At 37.3% G+C, this 18586-nt stretch overlaps 1 protein-coding gene across 3 annotated transcripts in view; it reads right to left on the bottom strand.

Annotated features, from left to right (window-relative positions):
- Positions 1-18586, bottom strand: part of phip (pleckstrin homology domain interacting protein) — a 192638-nt gene that overhangs the window by 128782 nt on the left and 45270 nt on the right. For all 3 annotated transcript variants that reach the window (XM_072250216.1, XM_072250215.1, XM_072250210.1), the window contains exon 7: positions 17007-17167. In XM_072250216.1, the coding sequence (XP_072106317.1) occupies positions 17007-17167 (161 nt within the window). The remainder of the gene's footprint in view (positions 1-17006; positions 17168-18586) is intronic.

Raw genomic sequence — 18586 nt, 5'->3', positions numbered from 1 at the left:
TCAACCCCAGGCCACACACAAAATCATTTCATTCAGTTATTATCATCAAACTAACAAATGGGATACCTACCCTTTACTTTTCCTTTGACTGCTCTAGTCCAATAAAACGTAACTTATCACCATATGTCTTTAATCAATTTTAGTTTCATTTGCCAAGGCCCTTTCCTGCTGCCAATATACAAACTGACTTCATTCAACTCAATTTCACTTTCCAGTAAGCAGTCCATTTCCCCACTTCAAAAAAGAAAAAGGTTTTCAGTAATACTTAAGTTTTAATTTGCATTTGACTATTATATAATCGTCATGTTTAAAATGTTCTTGAATATATACTGAGGTTCTGTGGCCTGAAGGACTATGGAACTGGTTCTAAGATACAAAATGAGGTCTAAGTTCCTCTGTTCCTCACCTACCACCTCACCAGCCTCCGTGTCCAACATATAATTCTCTGCAACTTCCACCATCTTCAATGGGATCCCACCACCGAGCACATCTTTCCCTCCCCCCCAACTTTCTGCTTTCCACAGGGATCGCTCCCTATGCGACTCCCTTGTCCATTCATCCCCCCATCCCTTCCCACCTATCTTCCTCTTGGCAATTATCCTTGTAAGCGGAACAAGTGCTACACCTACCCTTACACTTCCTCCCTCACCACCATTCAGGGCCACAGATGGTCCTTCCAGGTGAGGTGACACTTCATCTGTGAGTCAGCGGGGTTGATATACTGTGTCCGGTGCTCCTGATGCGGCCTTCTATATATTGGCAAGAACCGACACAGACTGGGAGACCGCTTTGCTGAACACCTACGCTCTATCCGCCAGAGGAAACAGGATCTCCCAGTGGCCACACATCTTAATTCCATGTCTCATTCCCAATCCGATATGTCAATCCATGGCCTCCTCTACTGTCGAGATGAAGCCACACTCAGGTTGGAGGAACACCACCTTATATTCTGTCTGGGTAGCCTCCAACCTGATGGCATGAACATTGATTTCTCTAACTTCCGTTAATGACTCTTCTCCCCTTCTTACCCCATCCCTAACTTATTATTTATTTATACGTTTATCTATTTTTCTCTCTTTCCCCTTCACGATAACTCTTTGCCTGTTCTCCATCTACCTCTGGTGCTCCCCTCCCCCTTTCTTTCTTCCAAAGCCTTCCGTCCCATGATACTCCCCCTTCTCCAGCCTTGTACCCCTTTTACCAATCAACTTCCCAGCTTTTGGCTTCATCCCTCCCCCTCCTGTCTTCTCCTATCATTTCGGGTCTCCTCCTCCCACTTTCAAGTCTCTTACTATTTCTTTTTTCCGTTAGTCCTGACAAGGGGTCTCGACCTGAAACGTTGACTGTATTTCTTTCTATAGATGCTGCGTTCCACCAGCATTTTGTGTGTGTTGCTTGATTAGGTCTAAGTGCCATTTTTTGTTTGACACTGACTTAATGGGTGAATGGCTTCCTTCTGTGTGATATATTTTCCGTGATTCTATCTCTACTTCAGACAGATATTGTCACTGGGTGCCTGAATTGGAAAATCTGTCCCATATTTAGTGCCAGTATCACTCACCTAGAAAAGAAAGTAATTTTCTTTTTCCACCATTACAGAAACATCCCGAGTATTTTAAAAACATACTTTATATTGTAATCTCTTTTCAAAAAATACACAATCTACATAAATTCAGAATAAATTTTTTTCATAATTAATATTTTCCCTATCACGCATTCCAATGTGGCCTGGTAGGTCAAGACTGACTTATTCAGTCTCCCTTTTAATCAAAATAAAATGAGATCTCAGAAAAACTCAAACACTTGATCCAAAAAAGTTATAAGATGAGCCTATGTTTTCTTTCTTTTAAATGTAAATAGGTTTCCCTTTTCTTGTTATAAATTAAAAGAACATAAAAGATGAATCACTCAAATGGCCTCTGGCTGCTTGTACCTCAATAATGCACTGGTACAAACTGAGTCATTGTCTCATCAAGAATTCCATTCGTACACCTGGAATCCCTGAGGAGCTATCCTTGGTCACTTCTTATCTAAACATTGGTTTTACTGATATCAAAATGCATTGTTAACTTCCACATGTTCTACAAAATACCATCCACCACTGACTCAGGTACTTTACTGTATTCTTACAGTCAGTCTGACTTGGACAAGACACAGTTTTCTTCAGTATATTATTAAGACTACAGTCATTGAGATCTGCTGCCATTGACTCCATGTTATTACCACCTAATTCATTTCCACCTCGCCCCCTTCCCTCATCCCAGTCAATGTCCTAGGTATAAGCTCTCTTTTCCCTTCAACTCTGAGCTGAGTTACCACTGAAATGTTGTCTGCTGCTACTTCCACAGAATCACCAAATAGGCTCCTACTTTTTGCAGCTATTACACTCATCCACTCTTCAAGCACTTGAAATTCAATTATTCCAATGCTCTTCTAACCCACTTATCCTTAGTAATTTCACAATCCTACCATCAAAGAAAACACTACTACATGTCATTCAAAACCCACCATTGCTGGGGCTACAACTGACTGCCAATAATCACAACCAGTGCTGTTGAGCAGGAAGTTCCAGGATTTTCACTTAATGACAAAGCTAATGAAGTTCTAGCAAGTGTACTGTGTATCTGTAACTAGTGTAAACGGCTATCACAACACAGGGTTGGGAAAGAATGTGAAAGTATAGGTGGACTGCTAATCAAGCAGATAGCTTGATTCCAAATGGCAGATCATCAACTCGGTGAAAGACGCTCTTTGGTCGGCCTGAAACTTGATGATCTACCAGCACATGGAGATGTCCGTGGGAGAATGCTGCCAACTGGCACATTCTCAGTTGCAGGAGTACGTGCTGAGGGACGCACTGAAACTCGGTGCAGCCACCGCAAGGGCCCAGTGGGGAAGGACCACAGTATAGGTTTCTCCACCTGTGGGAGTGGGAGGGGTCGGGGAGTATACCCCTCAACAATGATATGGTAAGCTGAACTACTAGAGTGCCACGTGGGTAGCTATAAATACAGATATGTACTGACTATAATGGAAACATATGTAAAGGATGGAAAGTTATTGAATGGTTTATTGTATATATTTATTTTTGAATAAAGTATATTTTGAAATAAAAAAAAAGATAGCTTGATTCCAAATGGTTGCAACCTTCTTTAATGTTGATCGACCTGCAATCATGCAGGCTAATAGAAAGCCTGTATTCGACAGTATTCCTCCCAAGCCTTAACAGGAAGTAGAAACCATCTGGGAAATCAGGAAACACATATAAAAGCTGCTGGTGAACGCAGCAGGCCAGGCAGCATCTCTCGGAAGAGGTACAGTCGACGTTTCGGGTCGAGGCCCTTCATCAGGACTAATTGAAAGAAGAGCTAGTAAGAGATTTGAAAGTGCGTCATCACAGAATACTATGTCTATGACGTGTTCTTGTAGCTAGTGGCCAGCAGGACATTGATGGTGGGAGGCTTGAGATGGAAATGCCTATGAGAGGGATGGCAATTTGATCATTAACTGCTGACATATATAGCCCAAAGATACATTCCACAGAAGTACAAGTCTGAAAGTAGTCATGATTTTGTTGCAAACAGGCATAAACCTTTTCAATAAGATAGAAGTTGGTATGAAACTGAACACCATGGAATCATGAACAGCAGCTCAGTTCCAAACTTGAGAGAAGATCATTAACGGAGCACATGAAAATCATAGATCCTAGGACACTGCCTGAAAATACCAACTGGGGCTACAAATGGCCACCAATAATCACAACCATCTTCTTTCATTTAAAATACAATTCAAAATGTTGGAACATTTTTCCTCTTAATTCCTATCTACTTCAATTTTAGTTTGGATCTCTTTCTAAGTTCTGAGAAAGGATCTCAGATATGAAACATTAACTGTTTTTCTTCTCAACAAACCTGTTGTGTTTCTATTTCAGATATCCAATAATTGCAGCTTTTGCTATTTTGATTTAGATTGAGAGAGTTATCTTACAGATGAGTCAAGCAGAGGCAGGGTATGTTTGCTCACACTTCTGCAATGTTAATTTCTAATAGCAGACCCTCTGCAAATGATGCATTCAGATTTAAACTGATAAGAAAGAATAATTACTGAAAGCAGAGGACGAGAGAAAACTCAGTCTGCTGTACATATGATTAAACACTTCTGAATTTAATAACACATATTGAAGCTTGCTCATACATACAAGTGTCCATAAATGAGACTTACACTGGTTATGCATTGATTAAATTGCAGGGTTGGCCAAATTAACATATACCCTTGTGATAATTGAACTATATCATAATTTTTAGCCACCAGAATTATAAAGGAATGCAACCCACTGTCATCATATTGAGAAAATGGAATTCTCTAAAAAAAACATTTCTGCCAAGAATTTATAATGTCACAGCTCATAACACAGACCATGGCCGGCTGGTGGATTGATAGACAATAGGTAAACGGCAGGATATTTACAGCATTTTAAGCTTTTATTTCAGAGTTCCAGCATCTCCATTAGATTGCTTTTGAATTAGTCAATAATACACCCACTTATCAAGTTAGTTATCTGCTAAACTACTTAAAGCTATTTAACATATGTGTACAGACATAGTGATTGCTAAAGCTGCCAATCAATATCATTAAAAAGACAGCTTTAATTAAAACTATAAACTGCTAACAATAATGATTTTTGAAATAATGAGAAAATAAACCCAAGATTTCTATGGCTAGCCACAATTCTCTTTGGGTGTACAGTGTATAATACATCATATTTTAATATATAATTTAGAGAGATGCGAGAGACAAAAAGACAGTTATGATGCCCTGTTCAAATTCCTCTCTCTTCCTCCCACAACCCAAAAAGGTAACTTGTTTTTTCTTCTAAGGATACCACATAACTTGCTGAGATTTTCCTTCATTTTGTTGTTACATTTATAGCTGAATACGTTGCTCAGATGCACTAGTCGGTGCATCAATAACAATAATTTAGGGAAGAGACTCAGCAACAAGGGAATTAAATGAATAGGGAACAAGAAATGCCAAGTAAAGCTATGATATGCAAAATATTCAAACATCTGTTACATCTAGCTGCTCAAAAGATTTTGAATCTAAACATTACAGAATAGAGAAAGTGGGGTCCTCACACAAACAGATGAATATATATACTAATATTTTATTTAATTACAAAGCAGTCCACATATATTAGAGACCTATAAAAGATGTCGAGGATGACAACTCCATCATGAAACATTATCATTAAGAAAGGCAACAACTTATTAGGGTTTAAACTGCAAATACTGGATAGATAAAGAACCAGTGGTACAGATTTAAAGTGTAGGCAAGTCAAAGCAAACAACATAAGGGAACAGCACTGTCTCAGATGCTCTATAAAGAATAGGTGTGAATGGGTCCAACGTCTTCTTCCAATACCATAACAATTCAATGATTCTAAATACAAATTTAATGAACATGACTGAGATCTGTAAAGAAATAAAGATCAAAAAAAATAATTTCAGTTTGTGATTTTTTTTAAATAGACAGGGATATTAGCCATATAAAATGCCCAAATGTTTGTTGAGATGCCAGTAAACATTTTTTTCACAAGTCAGCCTTCAAGTAGCCTGCTGGCTACTCCAGCCGTAGGGCTGAGAGAGGTCTCTAGAAACCCTCAAGATAATTCCAGCATTAAAAGTATGAGGTTAATACACTGTTATGGGCATTTTTTTAAAATTGTGATTAAGAATTAAATTCATAAGTGGGTTTAATGAAAAAGATTCCTGATGTTTGACAGTCTAAGCCACAAAAATGTTACTCCAGAGATGGTATCTCAGAAATAAGAGACTGACGACTTTAAACTGAGATAAGGAGGAATTTCTTTCCTTACAGTGTTGTGAAAATTAGAGCTATGGGACAGCTCTTGAATTAATGACATCAGGGTCACGAACAGGGTCATAACAGGGTCAAATGGAGTGGGTATGGCTTCATCACATCCAAGTTAGATCTGTCAGTTGCAAATGAATAACAAATATAATAATATAATAAAATAACAAATTTTATTCTTTCTGGCAATCTGATGCAACCAAGTACTTTGCTTGTTCACTTTCCAGGGTACACATTCAGGTACTGGGACAGAATTCTTCCTGAACAGATAGGAGTGAAACAATTTTACAGCTTCTCTGTCACTGTCTGAAAATAACTCACTATTCCAGACTTAAATGAACATAATTGAAATATTCAAGGTAAAACATGACCTTTGGATTTTGAGTGCATATCTCTAGATAACTAATCTAATATAACCAATACTTTTTTTCCATGATACATATCTGCAAATAATATGAGACATTACATTTCCTTTCAGTAGAGAACAACCTCCAAACTTGATTTGGAAACAAATCTACAAATTGTACCCTTATTCAAATCAGTTAAATTAATGCTAACAAAGTATCCCACAGAAATATATAAAGAGAGATATGGAACAAAAATGGATGTGCTCTAGAGAAAACTGAATCTCTAGTCATTTATAAAGATATGTATCTGCCTGATAAAGCAAGGACGTATAGATGTTCGGTACTCAAAGAAGGCAATTCCACTTGTCTGGTTATGTCCATATTAACCCAATTCCAATTATCAATAACTGGAAAGAAGTGTTCAATAATACCTACTCAGTAATGTTAGTTTGGGCTCCACCAGGAGCATCTGGGCAATTGACTCATTACAACCTGGATAAAAACATGGACCCAACATCATGGTGACATCTGAATATGGTACCATGGAACACTAATAAAATTAAAATCTCATCTAGCACAAAGAAAAATGATTAAGATTGATGGGGGTCAATTGGCTTAAAACATCACTGATGTTTTATTCAGGGCAAAATCCATTGGTAATTAATCAGCTAATAAAGCAGTACAAACCTGCCAATGTTTTAGACTGTGCTTGCAATATGACTAAACACCAGTTCTCGGCACTATCCAATACTACCCAAGAAGCGAATGAGGTTCAGATTTACAAGAATGATACCTTGATTACAAGAGCTAAATTATGAAATTACACATTCTGCTTGCACTGCTTGAACTTGAAATTCTTAAGAGGGCAGAGGAAACTCTGAAAGCCCTTGAAGCATTTAGGACAGCTAATAGAGGAGACAGAGGCTACTTCTGTTGGTTGGGCAGAAGATCATGAACACAGCCCAGCATATCACATAAACTAATCTTCCGTCCGTGGACTCACTTTACACCGCACGCTGTCGGTGCAGTGCTGCCAGGATAATCAAGGACATGACCCACCCAGCCAACAAAGTTTTCATCCTTCTTCGCTCCGGGAGAAGGCTCAGGAGCTTGAAGACTCGTATGGCCAGATTTGGGAACAGCTTCTTTCCAACTGTGGTAAGACTGCCGAATGGATCCTGACCCGGATCTGGGCCGTACCCTCCAAATATTCAGACCAGCCTCTCAGTTTTTTTGCACTACCTCACTTTCCATTTTCTATTTATGATTTATAATTTAAATTTTCAATATTTACTATCGATTTGTATTCCAGGGAGCACAAAGCGCAGAATCAAATATCGCTGTGATGATTGTACGCTCTAGTATCAATTGTTTGGTGACAATAAAGTATAAAGTCTAGAGCTAGAGCCTTAGACCAAAAATTAGAAGGAAGCTTCAAGAATGTTGTAAGAAATATATTTAACCTATGGTGTTCTTTTCCAACTTCCACAATAGATTCAAACAAATTCAAGATATATAGTTTACATGATATTGAAAGTTTTCAGGCACATTGTGGAGTAACTTTCACAGGTCAATCCTGATCTCACTGAAATGTGGAACAGCCTTGAGCTGCTAAATAGCTTCATACTGTTTGTTTCTTGCTCTCTCATTTTTTGCCAACAACATGACAGGTCTCACCACCTTTCCTTGCTATTTAATTTCAATGCCATTGCAAGACCTCATCATCACAACCACGAGAATCATCTCTGATGAGAATTTCAATGCACCAGACACATAAATATTGTGGTTTTGCACAAGTTAGAGGATGTGAAGAAAACCGGACAATTGATCGCTCGTTATGCCAGAGTTGCTCCACTCCCAATATGGCCCGTGTCAGAAATAAAACTGAATTCTCCACTGGACTGATGAAGGCTGCTGTTTATTCTTCTCCCCTGCACCCCCCCCCCACTCTTAAACATTGATTCATTCCACATATGATACATCTGGTAGCAGTTTGTATCCACATGCAAGATGCCCTTCAGCAGCAAGATTTCTGTAAACACCATGCAACACTTGCCCACAAAAGAAATGAAGCAGGCAAGGACCACCCTCCAAGGAACAATATATTGCTGATTTTTTCCTCATTCCTGACACACAATCCTGGAATTCATCATCAAACAATGTTTATGAAGACAGCTATCAAGATCAATGGGGATGTGCAACTAATATCTGTGCTTGCCATTGCCATTCTTTACTATGTTCCAACCTTCTTCGGCTACAAGATTCTTTACAGACGACTGCAGGATTTTAACAATATTGTACAGCTTTAAAAGAGAGGAAAGAATAACTGTAGGCCAGTTAGTTTAACTTCAATAATGGGAAAATTATGGGAATTGATTCTAAGGGTCAGTGTAAACCTTCATACAGAAAGGAAGAGGTTAATCAAAGTAGTCAGTAGATTTGCTAAAGTCTCATCATATCTAATTAACATGTTTGAGGTTATTTTTGAGGCAACAAGATGGGGATCAATGAAAGCAGTATATTTGAAGGGATCTACCCGGATTTTAGCAAGGCTTATGACAATGTCTCTCACCACAAGCTCATCAAAAAAGTGGAACAATACTAACACAAAATGACTGCAGTGTTTCCTATATTGCAATAAGTGTTCACATTTATGAAAGCACCTTCTTAGTCATAACGGACTTTGGGATAATCTGTTCATCCTTTGCAAGTCTTCTTTTAATTTTTAAGCATAATATATAAAACTAGAATTATAAAATTCAATCTGTACACAAAGTAGCACTAACAGTTTGCAGAAGTCATGTTCATGCACAGTCCAGTTTTGCTAAACTATCCCTCTAATCTTACAGCCATACATTACTGATCATCTGCTAATGTACAACCACTAGCAAAACAAGTTTCCATTCACTAGTATACATGCACAACTAGTGCAAATTCAAGGCTCTTTCATCAATTTTATTCTCAATAAAGTATCGATCTGATACTTGTCATTTTAATGCAACATCACTTTTGGATATTTTGTCAAAACATGCATAATGCACAGCATTGTTCTAGTCCTTTATCAAAGTAAAACATAGCATATTAACTGAGGAGAAAATGATAACATATTTTAAATAATCTATTACTCGTTTTCTACACAAAGAGGTAAATGCTGAATTTGGCAACAAATTGCTTTGGTTTAGCCTACATCATCCCTTTCTAATGCTTTGTTTGAAGATTACCATGAAATCAGTGCATTTTCTCAGCAATTACACTCCTCGTTGCATTCCCTCCTTAGTTTCATGGATACCGCCTCTACAACCTCCCTTGGAGTCCCATTTTATTATGTGTAAATTGTTGGCTGGCAACTCAGTCACAAGGAGGACACAGCTATGCAGATATTGTTCTTGTTTAATACCCATGCAAGTGTATTTCCAGCAGAGGGTGTTAGCTCATCAAAAGCAAGAATTTAACCAGTTTCCTAACTGGAGAGTGCTGAGACCATCTGTGGTACCAATGCTCATAGTTAAATCAGCTAACTCAGCAAAGATCTGGGCTTTGATGGTCCTAGACTGCATAATTCAGCATTGCACTGCCTCTAATCAGCTGAGCCACAAGAAAAGCTTAAAGCTTTCCTTACCTACTAGCTATGAGAGGTGATTGCTAAGTTTGTGACCTAAGGTAGAAGGAATCAATTTTAGAAAACCGAGTACATTTATTTCACCTACATTTACACACTTAGTCTAGCGGTCGTGGAGCATACAGATCCCTTCTTTGTAGAAGCCGGAGTCTTGGACTTCCAGGTGGTCCACAGCAGGGGTGATTGCTAAGTTCGTGGCCTAAAGTAGGAGATGAGTTATTAACTTCAAACTTTCTGCATTTTCACTCAAAGAGTTGAACTGCACATGCATGTAACCAGAGCTGTATTACTCATCTCCTTCTACCTTAGGCCGTGAACTTATCAATCACCCCTGCTGTGGACCACCTGGAGGTCCAAGAAGCTCTCGTTACATGCATGTGCAGTTCAACTCTTTGAGTGATAATGCAAAAAGTTTGAAGTTAATAACTCATCTCCTTCTACCTTAGGCCACAAATTTATCAATCGCTCCTGCTGTGGACTACAAAGAAGGGATCCATATGCTTCACCATTGCTGGACTAAGTGTGTAAATGTAGGAGGGGACTATGTTGAAAAATAAATGTGCTAGGTTTTCTAAAATTGACTCCTTCTACCTTAGGCCACGAACTTATCAAACACCCCTCGTAATTCATCAGTGCTTGCAGTTGACTGAGCCACTTGGTTCAGGAACTAATTATCATTAATAAAGGCATTATACCTTGCAAATGGTTACTAGAACTATGTGAAACTGCTCCAAAGCTCATGTCCACTTCCACCTTCAATCTTAGAATCGCATTACGGGGGGTATGTTTTTGGGTCGATGGCCAGAAGGCAGTGGGTGGGAGGGGTCACAGCTTAAGGCAGCAATCTTACATAAGAAATTTTTTTTTAAATGTACCTAAGCAACAGCCAATTCTTCCTCAACAATACTTTAGCCAATTAAGTATACAGCTATCAAGCATCCATAGCAGAGGACTTGCTCAATCAATGGTCTGAAATACTGCAGTAAAAATACAGTAATTCTTAGAAAAACACAGAACAGGATAAATCCTATTTTATTCTACAGCAATATGCTGCAGAGGCTGTTTAACCACAGGAGTACTTCTATGTAATGTGGCTAGTGATAATAGTTCGAGCAGCAAACCAAAATGAGCTCGGGTAACAGGTCACCTGTGGCTCTTAACGACAACTCTCAAGCTTCTATTTCTTCAATCTCTGACAGCCCTGATGCATTAATCCATCAGACCATCTGAACACTTAAGAGCTCTATTTGTCTCCTAGTCAGCAAATGCAGAACTCAAGTCCAGCAAGTGTCACATTTTTAAAAGCACATCTGTATATCACCAAATTGCCAAACATTTTATCAAGAACACCCTGAAGATTTTACAGATCTAATAATAAGGTATAAATCTTGGAAAATATAGACGTTTGAATAGTTTGCTAATTTCATCAGAGTATTCAAAATATATTTCCAATTATTCATTGGTCTACAAAACATCTCTTATAATCAAGTCAGTATACTATAATTTACCTAGGATCTTTAGTGGAAATACTTAAAAAATATTAATTCATAACAAAGGGAAACTTAATGTGCAAAGAATTGATAATCATTTTAGCAGTCCATATAGAAAATCATTGATTCCAAAACTACCAAGATTACATATCATTAGCAAGAACAAAAATAATCAAAGTATCTTGAGCTTTTTTTGTAGCCATTTATTTTATTGTTGAGAAATAGTATGAATAAAACCAATCTTCACTAGTATCTGGTTTTTATTATTCAGTTCAAGTTGGGATCTATCCACCCATAAAACATACAAAAACTAGCATTTTTTTTATTGTTTGTCTAGGCCTACCTGACACAAAACTGAATATCCTTTCTAAAACAGATATAACTAAAAGAGGAATCTGATATACGATGATAATTGTGGAGTACTCACACAGTTACAACTAATTTTTTTAAATTTACTTAAAAATTACATCTTTTCCAGGGATGTACTAAGTGAAATTGTATAAATTGGAAAATCTGTAAATCAGTACAGCATAATTAATCCTTTACCCATGTGGTGCAGTCAATTGTATCAGAGCAACATTTTTCACATCAATCATTCAAATATTGAAGAATTATTTGTTTGAGTTTCACTTCACTTAAGAGAGCATAGGTATCCTCACATCATGATAATGACAAAAAGATTTGTCAACTACATGAAATTGTCACCCTTCGTACAAAGTTTCAGTTCAAAAAATTAACTAATGACAAACTAAATCATAGTTAGATGAAATTTATTTTGCGAACACTGGGAATACCTTTCTAAAATAAATTACATACTATATATTAGGAAACATATTCCTAGGAGAGGAGGCACCGAAGGCAGTGTGAAAGAGAGCAGCCTCTGTGGACATGCTGGAATCCTTACTATGTTGAAGGCCGACCTCTCCTGTCAGTGCTGCCTTCCAGTGTTGGCTCAGTGGAAGGAAGACAAACTGGACCAGGACCACATTCACCCCATTACCCAAGGATGTGGGCTATATTTATTTTCTTTTGACCATGTTTTTCTGTTTTCGCAACTATATCTGCTAAATGTGCAATGTGTTGATAATGTGTTTCGCACCCTGGCCCCAGAAGAACACTGATAATGTTTGGTTGCATTCATATATGATTAAATGACAAGCTTCAACTTCAATACACTTGCAAACAACAGGAATTCTGCAGATGCTGGAAATTCAAGCAACTTTTATGTGTGCTGCTCAATACACTTGCAGCTTGTTTTTTTTTTAAATGGTTTATCTTAATCTAAGTTGATTAGAAAATACCTTCTTTGTACAGAATGCATGTCCTAAGCAATAGGCTTCTGTACTACAACAGTTTACTTGCCATCACCTAGAAAATCAAATCTTACAGTGTGGAAGTACATCAGTTAATTATACCTGTGTGCCTACCCTCCCTTCAACTGCATTGCTTAGTCCAAAGATTCATTTTAAATGCTTACCCACTCAATGCAAGCCCTCCCCAGCTCAAGAACAACTGACATAAGTATAGCCTGTAGATACAAAGAATAATTTGGGAAACAAGCGGAGTGGATGGGGATGGATTGGCTAGCTGCTGCAGGCATCTTCTACTATGGATTCGCTGCTGCACTTCTAATTTTCAAATTATTTGGGTTATGAACAATACATAGGATCTGAACCCTACCCTAACCTTAGGGAGAATGGTACTAACCTCATTGGTATAAAAAATAGATTAGAAATCTACATGAAAAGATACATTTGAATTGATACATGTAGACTTCATTTAAAATGCTCGTTGCACTTTATAACAATTCTAATTGATAGTAGAGGATTTTATTCAATGATTATTCATCGCACTGATGTGTGTTTTGATTTGCTGGCCAAATCATTAATGCTTGTGCAAAGATCTCGCTGCAAGCGGCTGATGATCTTGTGAATGAAAAGGTCAATGGCAGGAGATATATAGGGCAAAGAGAAAGATGTGCTTTATAATAATTGAAAACTGAAGCACCTGAGAAATGACCCAATTCCACATGTTCAGGATGTCTTAAACACCTCATAGTCAATTCTTTTCAAATGCAGTTACCATTTCAATTACATTGGCAGGAAAATTAGCTGCCAATTTGGGAACAACAAATTCCCACAAGCAGCAATAATGCTCAGATAATCTGTTACACAGGAAGGCAGGAATGATGAAAGGGAAATCTTGAGATAGTTAACTGATGTACCATATTACAATAGGCATCAGCAGGAAGACCAATTAAAATCCTCATCCCGATCACTGTAGACATTTTAAAATAAAAGAATAATGAAAATATCTCTAATTTTACCTTTCAAACATAGATTGCTTATTAAATGAATATAGTTTTATTTGTTTAAAACTGCTTAGCAATGATGTGCTTCTAAAACAGAATGACAATTTCAGACAAAATTTGCTTTGACAAAAGCTTGAGCAATATATGTGAACCACGTCACAACTTAAAATTAACATTTTTTCATTTGTTCCCATTTTCTTTAATAAAGTCAGATGAATAGAAACATTTTTCTTGCAAAAGGAATTTAAATAAATACTTCATTTGGCAATTTTTTAGAGCTACAAAAGTAGTGACCAAGGAATTTAATTCCAACTTCCCAAAGGAATTTCATAAATATTTTGATTTATACACACATGAAACATCAGTAACGGACAGTCATAGCAAACTCTTTATTTTTTTTAAACTGAACTGAACAACTTGATGTAAGACTTCTTTTGAAGGAAACATGCTAATGGTCTCTCCACTTGAATGCTAATCTTTTTTATATATTGTACTAAATACTTCAAAGTGAAAAAATACAAGCAGCACAACTACCACTGCCAAATAAAAACTTCAATTCTGTATTAAAGATTGCAATTGTCAGGACACTCTGCAAGGTAAAAAGCCAACAAGCAAGAAGAGAAACAAGGTATTTAGCTGGAAACATAATCAATATTCTGGAGTGAGCTAAGGAATTACAGAAGACAAGGAAATTTTGACTAAATGAGAAGCTAAACTGGACTTTATTTTAGCAACACACATCAAAGTTGCTGGTGAACACAGCAGGCCAGGAAGCATCTCTAGGAGAGGTACAGTCGACGTTTCAGGCCGAGACCCTTCGTCCTCACCAGCAACTTTGATGTGTGTTGCTTGAATTTTCAGCATCTGCAGAATTCCTGTTGTTTGGACTTTATTTTGTTGTTTTAATTGTGTTATTTGTAAAAACGTGTATAATTTATGTTTAATTGTTTTTTTTTGTGAATGCTGCTACAAGTATTTCATTGCACCTGTTCATATGACAAAAAACTCAACTTTGACTTTTGAGTAGTGGATTTCATAAAAGTCAAGAGTATATCAAGGGATGCAGCAGGGAAAGTCACTATAAGATACGGATGCATGGAGTCGGAGCAAGTGTATTGGCATGGACAGTGAATTAGTTAACCGATAGAAGGCAGAGAATTGGTATAAATGGGTGTTTCTCCAGTTGGCAGTCTGTGGTGAGTGGGGTGCCGCAGAGGTCAGTGCTGGGTCCGCAACTGTTTACCAGTTACACTTTGATGATTTGGAAGACAGGTCTGAGTGTAGCATAGCAAAACTTGCTGATGACACTAAACTGAGTGGAAAAGCAAATTGTACAGAGGATGTGGAGAGTCTGCAGAGGGATATAGATAAGTTAAGTGAGTGGGCCAAGGTCTGGCAGATAGAATACAACGTTGGTAAATGCAAGACTACGGCCTTTGGAAGGAATAATAGAAGAGCAGATTATTATTTAAATAGTGAAAGATTGCAGCATGCTGTTGTGTGGAGGGACTTGGGAGTGCAGGTACAACAGGTTATTAAGGCAAACGGAATGTTGGCCTTCATTGCTAGAGGGATTGAATTCAAGAGCAGGGAGGTCATGCTGCAACTATACAGGGCACTCTGTGCAGTTCTGGTCTCCATAACTTGAGGAAGGATATACTGGTTTTGGAGGCAGTGCAGAGGAGGTTCACCAGGTTGACTCCAGGGATGAAGGGGTTAACCTGAGGAGAGATTTAGTCACCTGGGATTATACTCTCTGGAATTCAGAAGAATGAGAGGGGATCTTATACAAACATACAAAATTTTGAAAGGGCTAGATAAGATAGAATTAAGAAAGTTGTTTCCATTGGTTGGTGAGACTAGAACTAGGGGACATTGCCTCAAGATTCAGGGAAGAAGATTTAGGACGGAGATAAGGAGAAACTGTTTTTCCCAGAGAATGGTGAATCTATGGAATTCTCTGCCCAGTGCAGCAGTTGAGTCTTCTTCACTAAATATATTTAAGAAACAGTTAGATAGGTTTTTACATAGTAAAGGAATTAAAGGTTATGGGGAAAAGGCAGATAGATGGAGCTGAGTTAACAGACAGATCAGCAATGATCTTATTGAACGGCAGGGAAGGCTCAATGGGCCGGATGGCCTACTCCTGCTCCTATTTCTTACGTTCTTATGTTCTTATGTAAAGTAAGGTGCAAGAATATAGAGGGTTTAACAGTCCATAAAGATTTGACAAAAACCTTAAAGGTCTGTTCATTGAGCAAAGATTAGTGACCGTGATATGGCTATAATACCAAGCATGTAGAACAGTTTATTGTGTCATTATTAACTGTTGTGGTACTTATTCCTCCCCACCCCGTAGGCCATCCCTCCTGATTGATTAGTCATACTTATAACAACAGTTGTAAGTTTTGTTTTAAATCTGTCAGTAAGCTCAAGATTTATTTTAGAATTCGATTGTAAACAAGGTGGGAGAACAGAACCCTGATTGGATGAGGACTAACCAATCAGATGGGATGGCCTACAGGAGGGTGGGAGGGTTACAAATACCACCGAATTAGACAGGCCCAGGCATCATCCCTGATGAAGATGGTGGAGTGTGTCATCGAAACGTCGGTTATAAGTGATACCTGTACCCGGTTGAAAGCCCGAGAGGAGTTTATTCAAAATATTTTTACATTTTTAAAATGGATTCTTAACTTATTTTTCTGTATAAGACACTAATGTTCACATATGAAAACGTACAGCATTCTATAATCCATTAATTTTACTAACTAAATCAGTATCACAGAGTAACATATCAAAGCCCACATGCTTGTGCCAAAGGGTAGTCCTCCTTGTACCTTTCCTTGTTCCACAAACAATTTAATAGCTTCAAAAAAAAAAAAAAGTTTACTGTGTAAGTTTAATTAAAATTGACTAGTTTATACTGGTCCTGTATCCGCAATAAAGAAGAAATGGGAACAGTTTATGCTCTGTAAACTATAGAATATACTTATCGGAAGACTGTATAGAGTTGCATGTGCACCACCCTGCAATGGATGCTTTTCACAATTGAAATACGATAGCAACCATTTTCTTTCTAGATTTTACTCAACGAAAACATTCAACTTTAGTTTACTAAACTTTAATACAATCTTATTAATAATCTACTAAACAATTCTGCTGTTAATTCACTGATATTCTATAGGGATAGGGGAAAAGAAAGGATCACTATTGAGCAGTAATTTAAAAGAAATCTTGGGTTTACTGACAGATAAAAACAACTTAATATTTATCCCTGGATTTAACAAAAGTTAAAGGTCTGGGATGAGGTAAATGAGCATAACTTATTTTAAAATGTCAAAGATTTAAAAAAGACAGAAACTCACAGTAAAAATTCTCCTCCCTGTCCGATCAAATGTAATACAGTAAACAGATGAAAGGTGCCCTAGGATCCGCTTGTGCATCTTCATATGTTGATATACAGGAGTTGGAACAAGCTGACTGAGTCTAAAGCTCCCAGTAAGTTGTCTTGCCCGGACGGTATCCACTGCAAACAAGAAATGGAGACAGTTTATGATCTCTGATTTACAGGAAGGTTTTATCTGAAAAACAATGGGAAGCTGCTTCCGTACTATGTGGAAGCATAAATGTTTTTCACAATTAGAAAACAATAGTGATTTTTCTGTTCGGTTGTTACTCAATGTAAAAGTTCACACCTTGTGACTAAGCTTTAATACAAAAATCATGAACTCAGTATAGAGAAAATAGGATAAAACTAGTTCATATTTATTCAGAGTTAACTGCATTTACACTTTGTGATCATTATACTTAGGCATATTTAACAAATGGTAAAGAAATAATTCCCCTTACCAAAAGGAGTTCACATCAAAGTGGGGCACAAGTTCACAAGCTTAGTATTTAAAAATCAATTTGAAGTCTTTGTTTTTAAAGAAATTAACTATACTGCTAATATTAGGAACAGTTCCTTGTATAGTCTCCACTAGAACACTAATACTGTGATCTTTATTTTAAACTGTAAACATTATAGGCATGAAAGAAAGCAGCCAGCAATCAACTTCAGCCATTTTATTAACATTCTGTAATGCTCCAGTTACAATCATTTTAGGAGTCCAGTTATAATACCATTTACATAGCAAAGATTTTACAATCAGTACATTCAAAAAATAAGAACGTTGATATGGCATCACATAACTGCATCACCGGTTTGATGAAGAAAAATAAGATATTTTGATTTGCATGAATGTTCACTTGCTTGCACACTGTGATTTGCTAAGAATAATGGACAGAAGAATACTCTGACATGCACACATAGCAAGCGAGAATGCTCGAGAGACAGAGAAGGAAAAAAGCTACAAGGTGGAAAAGTGCAGTGAGAAATACTCCCCTTTATCAAATCTAATTTTAACATAGCCAATTTTAAAATTTCACACACTTTTTAATGATATTTTAAATATAAACTTCCATGAGGTTCCTTCCTACGTATGTGTAAGTTTAAGTTATGAAGAAATATCAGTTACAAACAAGTTCAATGCAGTAAGAAAACAGCTGCAATTGTGAATGAGATTAATTATCATCAGCGTCACCTCAAAGTTACCCATTTTTCTTCTACTCCCCCAGAGCATCCACAAATTTATACAAAGAAAAGGGATAATTAGTTTAAAACAGTTTAACATAAACCATTAATCCTGCTTGCAAAAACCTAGCTGCTAGAGGAACTCAGCAAGTCAAGCAACATCCGTAAGCAAAAGAACGGTCAAAGTTTTAGGCCGCAACACAAGAGAGTGCAGATTCCAGCATCTGCAGTCTTGTGTGTCTCCATTAATTTTGCTTCTTTAGTTTCACAAGGAGAGATGAATTATGCATTTAATGCAGTTTTTAATCCACAGGAACACATTATGATCAATAAATATGGTCAAAATATAACTTGAAAGTCTATTAACAAATG

Source organism: Mobula birostris, chromosome 2 (assembly GCF_030028105.1).
Source record: "Mobula birostris isolate sMobBir1 chromosome 2, sMobBir1.hap1, whole genome shotgun sequence".
Classification (NCBI taxonomy): Eukaryota; Metazoa; Chordata; class Chondrichthyes; order Myliobatiformes; family Myliobatidae; genus Mobula; species Mobula birostris.
Note: the sequence above shows the minus strand (reverse complement) of the source record. Positions and strands in the feature narration are given on the sequence as shown.